Source organism: Saccostrea echinata, unplaced genomic scaffold (assembly GCF_033153115.1).
Source record: "Saccostrea echinata isolate AGI-Se365-2 ecotype Australia unplaced genomic scaffold, CSIRO_AGI_Sech_v1 ptg000028l, whole genome shotgun sequence".
Taxonomy (NCBI): Eukaryota; Metazoa; Mollusca; class Bivalvia; order Ostreida; family Ostreidae; genus Saccostrea; species Saccostrea echinata.
In genome coordinates this window covers 17069270-17086121 of record NW_026889777.1, presented here as the reverse complement: position 1 = coordinate 17086121, position 16852 = coordinate 17069270, and the positions used below count along the sequence as shown (strand labels likewise).

General features: G+C 32.9%; 1 protein-coding gene across 9 annotated transcripts in view; it reads right to left on the bottom strand.

Annotated features, from left to right (window-relative positions):
* The window catches only part of LOC133194195 (formin-like protein), an 83496-nt gene extending 66969 nt beyond the window's left edge, over window positions 1-16527 (bottom strand). For 8 of the 9 annotated variants that reach the window (XM_061330200.1, XM_061330204.1, XM_061330205.1 and 5 more), the window contains exons 1-4: window positions 16351-16526; window positions 14251-14477; window positions 7302-7385; window positions 710-799 (exon numbers count right to left, since the gene is read on the bottom strand). In XM_061330200.1, the coding sequence (XP_061186184.1) occupies window positions 710-799; window positions 7302-7385; window positions 14251-14477; window positions 16351-16480 (531 nt within the window). In that variant the 5' untranslated portion in view covers window positions 16481-16526. Of the gene's footprint in view, window positions 1-709; window positions 800-7301; window positions 7386-14250; window positions 14478-16350 lie in introns of all 9 variants that reach the window. The other variant, XM_061330201.1, reaches the window with a different exon arrangement.
* Window positions 16528-16852: the final 325 nt, after the last annotated feature.

The window sequence follows — 16852 nt, the reverse complement described above, 5'->3', positions numbered from 1 at the left end:
TTTTTCAAAAAAGTAGCTAAGTAAGTATAAATGTATGACAATTCATAATATTCTCCCTCAGCATAAATAAGGCTATACAGATTTATTTATAGTAGTGTACAGTGACTAGTATTCAGTAAAAGTAATCATGATGTAGTGATATAAACAAGACAAAAATCCTGTATATATCACAGTGACAATCAAAAACTCTTTAACCTTATTCATGTTTACATGTATATATACGAGTACAACTGAACAGAAGTTTTATAGGAAGGATTGTAGTTATAATTTTTTACTAAATCAGTTAGTTAAATGTAAAAATGATAAAAAAAAATTTTATATAAAAAGAAAATCATAAATAGAGTATAAAATAATATACGTTTTTATAAGACATCAAACTAAAAAGTATATCATTGATTGTTCTCAAACTATAATATAAATATTTACATAAATAATTATATACATGATCAGCTGATTTATGTAAGTATTCAATGAAGTTGTCAGTTCACTTTTTATTAAGTAAACATAATATGTGTGTATTTTTGTACATTTTTTTTGTACATTCATACAGGTTTAAATAAACTCTACGTTATACCTCGGCATTTTTTCGACAGCATAACGGACTGCCTAACTGTCCTTCATCCTATGAAAAGTCCATACATTTAAAAAACGAAACATGTAGATTTCAAAGGTGCATTAACCTTTAATATAGTAATGAAAAAACACTTACCACTCGTGACCCTCTACTATTGCGAGGATCAAGATAGGTTCGGAGTCTGTCGAGATACACATGGGGTGGATCTTTGGCGTGGACCCGCTCCTACAAAATAAAAAATGTTAGGCATCAAGTATATGAAACACATGGACCAGCGCTTGCAAAATAAATTATAATTCTGGTTCAAGTAAATGAAACACAGTAGCAAATTAAAATATATGCTGACTGATGGAAGTCTACATAAAAGTTACAATTACATTATAAATTTATAAAAGAATTCTTCTCAGCCAAACAAAAATATCTTTTGATATGGTCCCCCAGGAAGTGTTTCTCTAAATATTTACACTGCGTGACCCCTGGCTGTCTGTCGAAAAAGATTGAAGCAGAAAGGCTAAGATTATTTACTACATTATAATTATCAATGGTCTGAGTCCATTCCAAAGCATTTTTTGTATTTTTCTTTTATTATATTTTCTCATAAATATATACAAATATACACAAAAATATATTTTCATGCCAACCAGTTCATCACTGATACATGAACCTTTGACCTTATCATTTACTCTTGTGCATGTATAAATTTCAGCCTTTTTAAATTTTCCAATTCTTTCACAATAAGTTCAGATGGTCAATGATACGGAGAGTGTGCCTACTATTTCAGACCACTTGAATTCATTTTTTTATGAATAAATTTATGATCAATCACATGTATACTTTTTTTTAAATAAATAATTACGATTCCCTCAAAATGCTAGTACAGCAAAAACAAATTTTACTGTGACCTAAATTCTTCTTTTTATATTTACATTTAATTTAATGGAACCAATAATTTGTGGGTAGCTATTTGCTATTCCCCACTGTGTACATTGTAAGGCAGGGTAATACATCACGTCCCCCAGATTCTTATCAAAATGGTATATTATCTCCCGATTTCTAAGGGTTCAGTGCCTTGTAAAACACCTGGTCTGACCCACTATACACTAGATACATAAAGGTATCCCCCGATACATTTGTTAACATAACATAGGCTATAGAGCTAGGTGTGATAAATTATTCTGATACTGCCTGATCTAATAGGACGCTATTATATCCATCATTAAGCCAACTATTTCAACTATGTGTGATATTTTCTGTTATCTTCAATATAATATGAAAAATATGACATGTTCAATTTAAATGTAGTAAAACCATACACAATTAATATACCGAGATTTGCGAGAGACTGATGAATATTACATGAGTTTGTGTGACAATACAATAAAACACATTCCTAACACACTATGAAGTGAAAGGAGAAAATGTCATCCCCCTTTCTAACTCCAAAAATATTCACATCAGTGGAGTCAAATATTAAATACATACATCTATAAATACAGGCTTGGAATTTGGATTTTGAGTTAGAGGGGGCACCATTTAATGGGAGGAGTCTGGGAACCTCCAATGTCCTTAGCAGGTCAAGAACAGTGTCCTTGTGTGTGCTTGGTGTGTGTGTGGTGGTATGGTTGGGGGGGGGGGGGGGGATAAGCTTTCGAGAATCATCACCTAGAGACCCTCATTTTCACACATAAATGAATATAATTTTACCTTCATATCTGACAGTGAAAACTATATCTGAAAGTATCAATTTAATAACCACTCATCATGAATAGGTCAAGTAAATATGGCATATTTTAGCACGTGTACGAATGCTGATCATGTTAAGATACTAGTTTAAAATTATTATGAATGTTCATTTTGGGTGGACCCTTATCTAGGAAACTCCAGCTATATGGAGACCACTGGCTTCTACAGATCTTATATCCTTAAAACTAATGTTACCCAAAAGGAACAAGGATCTACATTACTTTATAACAAGGAACTGGTGATGCATTAAAAACAGGCTGTCAACAAGAGAGAGATATATAATGGCTCATACTCTAAGAGGGTGTGTCAAAATAACTGAAAAGTGGACAAGAAAATGGGGAAAAAAAGGGGGGGAGGTGAAGTTTTCACTCCCAAATTTTATGAGAACATGTATACATTAAAATCTGCAAACCCAAGATAATCTTTGTAGCATTATATAATCATTATTAGAAGTCTAAATTTGTCATATGACATAACTTTTTTTCTCCAGATGCACATTACACTTTTATACAATATAAAGTAACAAGTAAATATTGCTGCTATGATTGCAGTAAATCAGTGTCCCATGGCTCTTTGACGTAATGTTACACAGCATTCGTCATGTCTGCCAGACTCGGTCCACCTTTCACGACTAATGTCCCCCCAAAACAAGGGAAATCAATATGAAATATTTGCAGTAACTCATACAATTTAATTAAGAGTGATAAATTAGTCACTCTGTGTACAACTCTCTCGTTATCTTGGGCCCTCAGTGCATAATCGCAAACAAATCTTAGGGAAAAATCACTACTAAGCATTGCTTTTCACTGCACAATAATTCACATTGTATTTGGTCTGTGCAGCATTTTACGATTTCCATCAATTTTATCCTCAAGCCTGCATATCAAACTGCACCATTGTAACCCCCACAGCAGTGGAATGAGTTAAGACACACTCATAATTGGTGATCAGATGCAATTTTTTATTCTTGATTCCAAGCTGTAAAATTTGCTCCAACAGTAATTGGATTCTTAATAGATTTTTGAGGATGACCCCCCCCCCCCCTCTGTCTCTCCCCAGTTTTGAGATTCACATTTTCTGAGGTGAATCACAATTCCAAATGAAGGATCTAATATAACAGGATGATGTTAAATACACATGTTCAGATCTAAGAGAGTAGGGTCTTTTTGAGAGCTCCACATGATTTTTAAATTATCTTACTTAATTACGCATACAACATTAGTGTATGGCCTGGCCTAGCCCATCTCAGTGCTGAATGATTCAATCTGTTATTTACTAAGAGTCTGATCTAGAACCTAATGCATCTGCTAGAATTGTTTCATGAATCAGACAAAAAATTAATTCACTAGTTTGTTCTATAAGGGCACTTGTTTTGTTTGTTTATTAAATTGCATCTACTTAGCTTTCAAAAATAACAGTTCATTGCTATTTATTAAATAAGATTCGTTGTTTAAAAATAAACCCACTCCCTTGTACCCCCACCCCTTTAACGACTGGCAAAAATGGAAAAGAAAGCGTTTCATTGTTCAAAAACAGCTCTTTTCATGTACAACTGGCCATTAATTGACAATTTCACCAAATTTTGGAGAGGTGTTGGATTTCATGCATGTAATCACATAGCTAGCTAGCATGTTCTCTCTACTGTATCATATCTTGACAAGAACAATGGCCAACAGTTGCTTAATCTTTACTGTGTTATAGCATGCAAACTCTTAATTGACTTCTGTAGTGTGTATGTCCTACAGATGTTCTAGGGTTGTTCAATCTGTGAGTAGACAGCTATTACATGTAATAATTACCCAGATCACTAAGTACTGTGTTATACACTGGAATCAGTTACTACAGAAAATTCTGATGGAGTAAAAACTTCTGTTAATATATATGTACCAAGATACAGTAAGAAAATAGTGAGTAATTGATGCGCACTAACAAAACACTGTTCACCTAAAAACAAGGAGCAAAAGAGAATAATTTACACACCAGCTAGTCATAGGACATTACAGACAATCTGTTACAGAATCTAACATCTGCCACTTCTGTATGTTCTAGATGCTTCATATTTACTGCATATCTGTGATGTGCAATGACTTGCATTCTGTTACAATTACCCCAGAATACATTTCAGTATTAGAGGTCAGAACATGATGTCTATCAGGGCTCTTACTATTTATCCTCTATACACGAATTATTGTAGATTTGGTATTTAAGAAATGCTTATAAACTCCCGAACATTAACTTGATGTCTACTAATCTGAGGCATCAATTCCCACAGCTTACAAGTTGCAAGAATGTTTTTGATTTTTATGTATCTCGAGGTCAAGGCCATGCCATACTTTCAGAAAAAAATAGTTTCCTCCTCATTTTTTACTGTATACATGCTGTATTTCAGGAAATCTGAATTTATGATAAAAAGATAACATGTGAATGCATAAACAATTTATATAAACATGTGCTAGATATGAAATTTCAATCAACACAGAAAATGATTTTAATATGTACACCATTTTTTAATGTTGTAAACCATCGCCAAACAAATAAAAAATTATAATAAGAAAATAAATTCAAAATAAAATCTAAATAATAAACCTAATTGGCTTGAACTGCAATATTTTTAAAAACTAGAATTATGTCCATAGAATATATATTTATGTGGACATGAATTAATTCCCCACCCAGGGTTCATTAGTAATGCAACATGAAAAGAAATATACCTCCCTTCTTAGTTTAAGGATTAAGATTAGGGTACTGTAGACATACATTTTCCGCGTGGGATTAATTTACGCTAAGTATGCAGTCACAAATTTTCTGCGGAAATTTGTCTCAGCTTACTTAAGGTGCATTTAGGACAAACAATAACAACAAAATGCGTAATTTCCTACCTGCAGATTGAACATAAATTGTGATTCTGCAGATGATCATGACCAGGAAAAAAGTATGTTAACATTACGGTCAAGGTCACAGGAAAGGTTAAGATAAGAAATTTACAACAAAGTTGAATGGCTTGCAACAATATGTATTAGTTAATGAAGTTTGATAAAAATATCTTGAATAGTTTCTTATAAAATGAGTTTTAAACATGTTACATACTGGAGTAAGGTCACAAGGAGGGTCAAGGTAAAAAAATTTGGAACAATTGATAAGTTCTCACCAGTATGTATCAGTGTATGCATTTAGATGAAAATGCCCTTAATAGTTTCTTTAAAACTGAGCTTCAAACAAAAGAAAAGTAAGGTCAAGGTCAAACATTTTGGACACAGTTGAATAGTTCCCACAAATATGCATCAGTACAAGTCAACTGTTTACATAAAAATATCTTGAAAGGTTTCTTTAAAACTGAGCTAAATGCAAAATAAAATAAAATAATAAAGTCAAGGTCATAGGGAAGGTCAGGGTCAAAAAATTCTGATGCAGGTGAATAGTTCTCACCAAAATGTAATAGCACAATTATGAAGCTTGATAAAAAAAAATATTGTCTAATGAAAAGTTTCTTTGAAACTAGCTAACAAAAATTAAGAATAATAAAGTCAACGTCAAATAAGGTCAAGGCAAAAACATTTTGCTGTTGAATAGCTCTCACCAATATGTATCAGCATATGGAGTTTGATAAATATGTCTTGTGAATAATTTGTTTGAAACTGAGCTACATACAAGTTACAGAAAAGTGAGGTCAAGGTCAAAGGGAAGTCAAGGTCAAATTTGTTTGATACAGCTGAATAGCTCTTACTCATATATATCAGCATATGAAATTTGATAAAACTGATTTGAAGCCGAGCTAAACACAAAGTGTGAAGGATGGGCAGACAGCCAGATGGAAAGACAGAGATGGAGATGAAAAACACTATATGACCTGGCCATATTCATGGCAGGGAATAAAAATCTTCATTTTTCATCCCCCCCCCCCCACACACACACATACATACAAACAAAGAAAAGAAAAGGGAATTTTAAACTCATAAAGCATAAGTTATCATGTTGTACAATGTATTTATTTTACTCTTTGACAGTAATCCTTTAAGGAAGCGGAGAAGAAATTAAATGACAATGTCCAGATGGGAGGAAACAATACTGAATTAATCCACTTAATCCTTACACTTCAAGTATACTGTCTGAAAACCATTCTCCCTCCCACAGCAACCTCTCAGAAACAAATCCATTCTCTTTTAATGCACAATAAATTACTGTGAGAGCTCATTTATAGGTCTCAAATTTAGATAAGAGGAAATGGATGAAAAATCCCTCTTTTCTGTTTTTTGTTCAACATTTCACACACCATGAAAATTGACTCGGCTCTCATAATGGTAATTACGTAATCAGAATATAAGTGTATCTATCTTGAATTCAATTTTTTTTACTGTAACTTTTTTTTTTGCAGCAGCTTTATTTGTTTAAATCCTGCTCTAAAAATGCATGCCAGATCTGCCAAGAATCCACTTCCTCATGTAAAACGATGAAATTTACTCCGAGTTTAAAAGCCCCCTTGCAGAACACTTTCACTTGAGTTCATTAAACTCTTCAGTTCATGCATTTGAAAGTTGAAATCTATGTTATATATATATACAGTGTAGGCTTCCCACCTATCCATATACTTACTTTCACTCATGCCAAATATAGCAGTACATGTATTACAGGAAAAGTTGAAGAGTTCTCTTCAAATCCAGGGTTTATAAATGGAAACAAACCATGAATTTCATGTTTCATTTTGTATTACACAAGCTGATGTTTTACATGGATTTTAACTTCAAGCCCACGCATTCGTAAACACAATCTTTTTTCTTATTTAAAAAAAGAAAAGTAAGAGCTGTCATCAATTTTGGCACCATCTGAATCAAGTGCATTTACAGATAGGATCCACTACCTAAACAACCTCATGGAATCAAACAAATGTTATCCCATTGCCAAAAAGTTAATATTTCATATGCTAGCTGTGAAAACTTGAAATCACACTTGATTATCATGTCAGTTCTGTAGAGTTTTCTGCCCTTACCTGATCACAAATCAAGTCCCATTTCTTCTCATCGTCATAGCCCTTTAGTACTTTAGCCTTGTCAGGGGGCAGGTCCATAGAGGCCTACAAAAGACATACAAAATGTTATAACAAATTTAAAACAGACTAATTATATAATTGCCAGATCTTAGAGACAGAAGAATTCATTGAACACTCCCATGATAATAAAATTATCACTACTAATGACAGGTAGGACTTTCACTGTAACAAGATCACAGTTTTATTTGTTGTTTTTTCAAGACTGACTTGGTGGTCCAATCACACTTACTATCAGGTCATGAACTGATGACCTAAAAATTTTTTGGGGTTGCCATTTCAGAATTTTGGTTACCATTAACAAATGATTCACTCTCCATGGTGAAAAACAATATGTGAATAACACAAGTTTATTATAAATACAAGGAACAAACACTCACATGTATTACTTTATTAATGATAAATCAAAGATAAATCATTACGGTACTTATTACTGTGACTAAACAATTAGCTAGATTGCAGGAATCAATTAGGAAATATTGTTATTAAATATAAGTACCCCTATGGTTGTATATAACAGAAGATCGGGAGTGATCTGATCCTAGAAATAAATTTAACTCAAATGAAATGCAAGGATTTTGATTGGTATGCGCATAAGGTGGACATCTACATGTATTGAGACAGGGCTAATTGCCAGCTGTTTGCCATGTTTACTATACATGTAACCTATTTAACAGTTGCTGTCAATACCACAATAATGAAACACTTTTAATAAGATATGATATTCAAGCATTTACAAAACTTGAATAATGTTCTAATTCCAAATGAAATTCCTTTCAAAAGACAAACTTTATTAAGTAATCTAGGTCCTAGCGACACTGTACAATTATTTTAAGAATATACATGTATCTTTAAACATTTTGTTGATAGAAAATCTTGGAAAAAGTAAATCTCCATCCCTACCATATAAACCGACAATCGATCGTTAGCCAAAAATTTTTCAGTCTCAAAATACTAGTAAGTTTTAATTTCTATTCGCAAATTCTCGCTCTCCTTTTTGACCATTTTAGTCACAATTTAGAGTATAACTTACTGAAATTTTCAATAATTTGAAAAGAAAAAATAAATAAAATTTTGGATTTTTTTAAATTTTACTTAACCCAAAGAACACTTTTTTTTTTTTTTTTTAGAAATTAAATCTGATAATCATAAGATTATTACCTATTCATTGATATTTCCTATATTTCTTAAAATGGATGTTCAAATTGTGGGCTTCCCAACCCAGCTACCAAATTATAACTGGCACACAATTTTTAACCCCCTAGAAAACTTTGATTATATGTATAAAGATAAAGGGGAGGAGGGGGTTAATTATTAATTCTGAGGGAATTTTTGGTATTTAAATTTTATACAAACACTCTAAAAATCAGCTCATTATCTAAAAGTGTAGTTAAAAAAAAGTCCGGAAAACTTAAATTACCTTGACAGAATAACGGAATGACAGAATGACTTACAGAGAGGGGTAACACAATTGTCCCAGCCATTTCATGGCAGGGGCAAAAAAAAGGAAAAATTTTTCTGAATTTCAATCTTTGTTACTTTACTCAGGAGTTGAAATATACGGTAGCCTGACGTCTGGGGCTAGTTATTTTAATATTCGAGCAAGCTAATTTTAATGTAACAATAGTCCATCGGACTGACAGACCCGATAAAAAAAAATTGAAATTTTACTTGTGTTATGTTTTCATTTCGGCAGCATAAAAAATTGTTGGGCTAGTTAGTTTGAGGTTTGGGCTAGTAAATTTTTACTGATCAGTAGCCCCTGGGCTAGTGAGTTTTCCAGGAAAATTTCAACCCCTGTTTACTTTGTACATTGTTACATCAAACCTTATACTCTCTGTACAAATATACACATCTAAACAGTGTTACAGGGAAGTTCATTTCAGCAAAATCAAATAAAAAGGCCCATTAAAAAACTTCAGATCTGGAAAATGATTTAGTGTGAAACACAGATTGTATGAACATACAAAATATATTATTATATAAGATAGTTTAACCATAATATAATGGCCTTAAAATTTTAATGTGCAGGAAGAATAGAGAAATAATTATCTTTATAAAATTTTGATTCCAAATTTACTAACTTCACCCCAAACATTGTAATGTAAACATCAGCAGGGAAAAAGTGTTAAGTCTATAGGCGGGGTTTTATTTAACAAAATATCTTCTCTTGACGGATAACACTCACAGCGGGCTTAGAGAAATATGCCAGAAACACCGAGACTCACACGCTAGGACCTACACAGAAAGCATGTTTCATAATCAGAATTACATGGAGCTTAAGAAAATAGATCACCGCTTCATAATTTGAAACTTTGATAGAAATAACTTGGAAGAATATATCTCTAATGCAAAACCAGGTTGGGTGCATTAGCACTGAATAGGGTAAGTATCAGGTGAATTAAAGTTTAAAATGTTCTATCTGAAAGTCTTAATAAACTTTCTCCAAAATGCAAGTATATATTTCTCATTTGATAAAGAACCCTCACTGCTCAATGGCCTTGAATGCCGAGTAAAGGTCTTAAATTTTAAGCCCTCCACCGGTATATGGTGACTTAATTCTCTATATGAGTGAAAAATTCTCAAACGGGACGTAAAACACCACACAATCAAGCAATCATTTCACATGGAACAAGTTTTACTGCATAATGATACAATGACTACCTTTACAAGAAAACTGATATAATTAGATTTATTACACAATGGAATCAGAAAGATAAAAGCCAAATCATTCCTATATAATTTTACTTTTATGCCACAATTTGGATTCATTTTTTTCTCACAATATCACTGCAGTTTACCTCTAAATTGTCACTTTTACAATTATACCTACAAATACTAAGTCACACAGGCTTCATGCAAGATTCCCTACATGTATAGTTGTGTAGTTATGGTGCAGTTTAATATCATTGAAGGCCTTTTGGTACGGTTCACACCTTCAGCTGGTAATGTAATTATACTGAAGTCAAGAAAACCATGGCAATGTTTCAGATGTTTCTGTAACAGTTGGCAACAGTACACTTGTAGAGAGGAAGGGATCAGTATATAAGCTGTCAGAAGTCAATCAACTCTATAACCATAGAATTCTCTAAGTATCACCAATATTAACAAGACCCTGTAATGTAATATTCTAGTGAGGGTAGGCTGCAGTGTTTGAAGTATATTTCCCTGACCTAATTGAGGTTTCTTTTTGTTCCACAACCGTCTTCACTTGTCTCTCAATTAATTCTCTCATTCATGTTTTGTTCTCCATATAAACAAATTTTACACTTATTGGCAACATATAACAGCTACTGTAAAGAAAAGATGTATGCAAACTGAGAAATGTATCCATGGATGTATACATGTACTGAAACATTTCTTAGTTCAAGAAAAAAGTTTTGTGTAGGTACATGTAAATACCAATGTATCAACATAAATTATGAAATTCTTAAAAAGAGGGAGAGGACTAAACACAGAAAAGTTTCACTTGAAAAATATATACACTCAGTCATTCCATATTTTGAGTCCAATACACAGTACATAAACATGTAAGTGTATGTATATTATTGTAGACATATTTTTTTATTTCACTTGTGAGAGGAAAACAAGTATGTCAACCTTTGTGGAGAAATTTTGGAAAACACGAATAACTGGAATTTCCAAAGATAAGAAGGAATTAAGTATAAATTTATAAATTTTGGTTATTTTCAGGTGTGATCAAGGTAATATGGCCTAGCTAAAAGAATTTGTCATGGTTAACAGTGGTTAAATGATGAACTTTTATAAAAGTATATATATATTAGTAGGTGATTGTTATAGTAGTACTAGACATTGCGTGGTCACCTTGGGGTGTGTCTGACTGAGGAATGCTGGGTAATCATCGTCTCCTTGTTTAGTGTCCTATCTGTCAATCATTACATCACAGTTCATCCTACTTTATCATTATTGTGTGACCTTTATGAGGTCATCTGAGGTTAATAAGGTCACTCAAGGTGTGGCTTCCGATCCACAAATCAAAACAACTCTGATTAAGACAGCAATCTATATTTATACACACTAGTACTTCACGTGTCAGTCAGTTAATGAGTAAATGTCATAAGTACTTAAGATGACCATATGATGTTAATTTTATTCCTTACTCAATTAACAAACTTTGTAGACTTGTCAATTTCTCACACCATAACCCTATATCATGTATTATATAATATATATAAATAGCAGTAATATGTGTCTAGATGTGTATATGTTTGAGTGCTAACAGGTGAATCTCTAAACACATAGATATTTCTATGAAAAATCAATTACTCTGTGCTAAATTATTCATGTAAACATCTATACAACACTTTATAAATTTTGAAGCAAAAAAAAAAAAAAAACATAACCTGTCATCATGTTCTATAATGAAATAAAGTGTTATAGACCTTACTACATGTGTGTGCCATGCCTTCCAATCTACAAGAATTCTCAATGTTTCTAAAGTAAATAACTGTACATTAACTTAGCAGAGCTCTAGCAACAACAATACCTTATATTTATATGGTATATTTCTCGAGGCAAAACCAAAATGATGTGTACAAAATCTCCACTATATTCTGTATAATACAAACTCTGTACTTGTGCTAGCACATATAAAACAAGACATAGCTAACGTTCATTCAGACTTTAACCCCTTACCGTCGTGAGAAGGTTTTAAGACTAAATGATTTTAGACATGTTGCCGTTTTTTTCTGACAACATGCAAAGGTGCAGTGCCAAGTGAATAAACCTATTACACCTTTGCACTATGTAGTTATTCTGGAATATTGGTTACCAGCAGCTAGAGCACATACAATTAATACAAATAAAAACTAAATGCAGGGCTTAATTCATCCTATTTCGATACAGGGACCTGTACCTCTTCGATTTGGAATTAAGAATTTTTACAAAAGACGCAAAATTTGACAACACTGAAGTCGATGACATTTTACGACTGTTGGAATATCCCCTGTGCTCATCTTTACATACCTCAATCTTTACAAACATCATTCAAGACTGCTGATGATTTTAAGCAATGAAAAATTCAAACCGTTATCCATTTTGGAATTTTTACCTGCATCAGATATATATATTAAGCACTATTGGCAATAAATGAATATGAAAATTAAGCTTCAGACAAAGAGGTGGTTACTTATTCTCCCTCTATGTTTGCTGTACAGAAAAGACCTTGTATTTTGAAGATCATAGATGTCAAATTGTTTGGTCATGAAACATTACAAATATCCAACTGTATGCACATACCCCTCAGGGGCGTAGCTTCCATTGTGGCAATGAGGCAACTGCCTCACTATAATTTTCACAACCACCACCACCCCTTCCCATATTCAACAATACATTGCAGATAATACGCAAAATTAATGGCATTTCTTTTAACATTTTAAGCAGTTCTATAATGTTGAATTGAAGTTTTAAAGAAATAAAAGCAAAGTTTAACAAGATGCGCTTTCACCTTTAAACGTTTTAAAAGTTTTAGTAAACATATTTATTAACTCTTTTACATTCTTTTACAATATGTAGTATCATGCTGAAGTCTTAAATAAAGAAACCAGTACAGCAAATGAAATTTCATTGCATTTTAAAACTCCAACTCTATTTTTTGTCGGAGTGCCCCCCTCCCATGACACCACCCGGGACCTGCTGGGGGCTTAAGGCGGCCCCAGCCCTCATGCTGCTACATGTATGGTTTTGCCTCACTAGAATTTAAAGTCAAGCTACGCCCCTGCCCCTGTATTTCAAGTGGTAGACTTAGATTTCCTATATGTATATACTGCAAGCTGTAAGCGTGTTAAAAATTTTACGATAATAACTGATGTATGTCCTAGACATGGTCCGAATGACTGTTTACGTTTGAGGTGTGTATGGTAGAGGTTCTTCCAGGTAAAATAAAGCATGACATCTTAGGAAGAGGACTACTCAGAAGGTCTGAGGCAGTGAGTAGCTAGATTACAGGGAAATAAAATGAAATTGGGGTACAGAGAGAAAGGGGTCCAAGAATCAAGATGAAATCTTATATTGTGTTGTTTTAGTTGTTAGTAAATATTCAAGAATTTTTTCAAATAAATATTTTCTACACTCTGGGAGCAAGCTTGTGAAGAGAGAGAGCTGCAAACTGATTCAACTTCATCAAGCAATTACCATGATTACCCTTCTCATTACACAACTCTGTTGAGATCATTAATGCGGCTCTGAACTTAGAAAAGTTCTATCATTAAAATTATTTTGTATTATGGACCCAGTTTAATGATAGAATTTGTTCCATGTGTTGTCAAAAGCAAAATACACAGGGGCAGATAATTCTAACCTATACTACGAATAATCCAGAGAGTTTCAAATGTCATCATCATAATGCTGCGTAAATTCGAGGCAATTAAGAGATTAACGTAAAAAAAAAATGAGTTCAATTATTGTCTTTAATACATGGATTATTTTAGAATAGAAGGCATATGTACAAGCTCAAAAAGGTCTCTTTTGAGTAATTTAGTAGTTATTTTCAGTGCAACTCCTTTTGTATTCTTCAAAATAGTTTCAGGGCAGATACACTCCCATTTGCTGCATTGCAACTATATCGGACAAATTCTAACTGTGATGGGGGCTTGTCCCGACTCCTGATTGAGACCCAGTGAAGTTATTCTAACTATTCCGAAATATTTTTTGCACTTTGGAAACAAACACCTGTGTGAGGGAGCTACAGGCTAACTCATCAAGCAATTACCATGGTTAACCTTTTCATTACATGACATGTGCTGAGACCATTACATTTGTGTATCACTGCAGTTCTGTACTCATCATACTTCTGTTATTTACATACAGTGTGTGTTGTGTTTCAGGAGACTGGGGAGACAATACCACGGACTGTCCCTGAGAATAAACTTACCAGTACTTTTGTGAACCTCTTCTCCAGTTCGTGAGGGTCGGGCATTGGCAGACGCATCGGCATCGCTACAGATGTTCTGAGATCGAATCCTCTGTGATTATTGTGCATGCTTTCACCATTACCCATTTCTACCATAGGAGTGATGCGATCTAGCTCCTCCCCACTCTGACTCTCGTCAAAATGGTCCGAGCTCTCGGTCGATCTGAAGTCTGTGTTCGTTCCATTTTCTGAATGAAAAGCGATGGATAAGAGTTATGTCAACCGATTTGCGAGGGTTTTTTAACACAAACTCGTGCACATTACATGCCTTTGTTTAAATTATAATTTGTCATTCCAAGTTATAACACTATGAGTGATTTAAATCTCAGGATGATTAAAATAATTTCCTCTTTCATACACAGGAAAAAGGCCAGGCTCAATGATGTTATGAGTCATCGTACTTTCTCGCGAGAAATAGAATCTGTATCAGTACAACGCTTACTCGTACAGACGCTTAGAAATTTAAGAGGGACCGTATTCAGATGTGATAATTTATTTGATGAACAAACTTGTAATTTGTTAAAATATAGAAAAGAACTCTTTTCTTTAACAGTTTAACCAAAGACAAAAGGAATGCACGATGATTCAAAAGTGTATTTTTTTTTCAAATAAACAAAAAACATGCACAAGATATCTTTTGTTAAACATCAGTGGAGAAAGTTTGTGAGTGACATTCAAATTAACCAACTTTAATTTTAAAAAAATCAGGAAAAAAGATGTTATTTCTTTTAGAGTTGTGAAAAGTAGCACTTACGTGGTAAATATTTCACTAATAAAAAGAAATTTCACATAAAATATGTACGATACATTCTTCGTCTATATGCAATATACCAATAAACATGATAAATATGATAAAAGAATTATATTATATGAAATTGTAAAGAAATTAAACTGATTAACTGAACTTGAGAGCTATACATGTCAGACACAAAGGAGATTATTATTTATAAGTACGTCTGATTAAGACCACATTAAAATAAATCCCTATTATTACGGTGTACATGTATCTGTCAAACATGCACTAGGCAGATTTCACTCACTATTTTCTCTAATTCTATTTGTAAATTTCCTCCCCAACCTCACTCCCATTAAGGAAGTCAGTGTTTAAATACAATAGTACTTACTTGTGTTTACAATAGAAATAACACTGACCGTTTAAAACCAATTGAATATTGACTTCTTAACAATAGTATTGACTTGACAGTACTGATATGCTTATAATAGTATACATGTAGTAAGTATAAAAGTGACTTATTTACGATAGTATATAGTGACTTAATTGTTTAAAATATTAAAGTGACTTGTTTACGATAATATTGACTTGTTTATAATAGTACTGACTTGTTTTCTTTAGCACTGATTTGTTTACAATAGCACTGTTAAATGTTTACTGTAGCATTGACTTGTTTACAACAGTAATGATATGTTTACAATAGTACTGATATGTTTACTTTAGCACTGACTTGTTTAGAATAGTACTGACTAGTTTACAATAGTACTGACCGACTTGATTACAATAGTACTGACTTCATTATAATTACAATAGTACTGATATGTTTACAATAGTACTGATACGTTTACAATAGTATTGATATGTTTTACTTTAGTACTGATATGTTTACAATAGTACTGAATGTTTACAATAGTACTGACTTGTTTACAATAGTACTGATGTGTTTTTTCTTTATCACTGACTTGTTTACAATAGTACTGATATGTTTACAATAGCATTGATACGTTTACAATAGTATTGATATGTTTACAATAGTACTGATATGTTCACAATAGTACTGATACGTTTACAATAGTACTGATATGTTTACAATAGTACTGATATGTTTTTCTTTATCACTGACTTGTTTACAATAGTATTGATATGTTTTACTTTAGTACTGATATGTTTACAATAATACTGACTTGTTTACAATAGTACTGATATGTTTACAATAATACTGACTTGTTTACAATAGTACTGATATGTTTACAATAATACTGACTTGTTTACAATAGTACTGATATGTTTTACTTCAGCACTGACTTGTAATAGTTATATATACTCACCGTCACTGTATTCACCCTCGGGGATTTCGTTCAGGTACAGATTACTGCTGTCGATACTAAAGGACATGTATCGTCCCTTCTTAAACTCGGCCAACAGTCCCAGAGGGTCGTCATCGTAATTGTCATCCATATCATCGAAAGTTGTCAAATCACCCAACAACAATGAATACACAGAAAATCATTTTTATTTTTTGCGAATTACATGGTGATCTTCCGTTTTAAAATAAATCCGGTGATAGCTCGTGTTTGTGTGTGTAATTATAGAGATAATTCTTTTTTCCTCCTAAAATAGCATCCTGAACATTTTCAACACACAAAATCCACGAAAGACTTGGAACACATAACATGCACTAGTCGACAGATTTATGTCGTAACTTCACGCTGTTGTGGTCGCTTTTTCTTCCACACCCAATATTTTTTCCTTTGCTGCATCTAATCTCGACCTTCTTGTTAAAACTTATAAACCCCATATCTCCTCATGCTACAAACACAAACAGGAAGC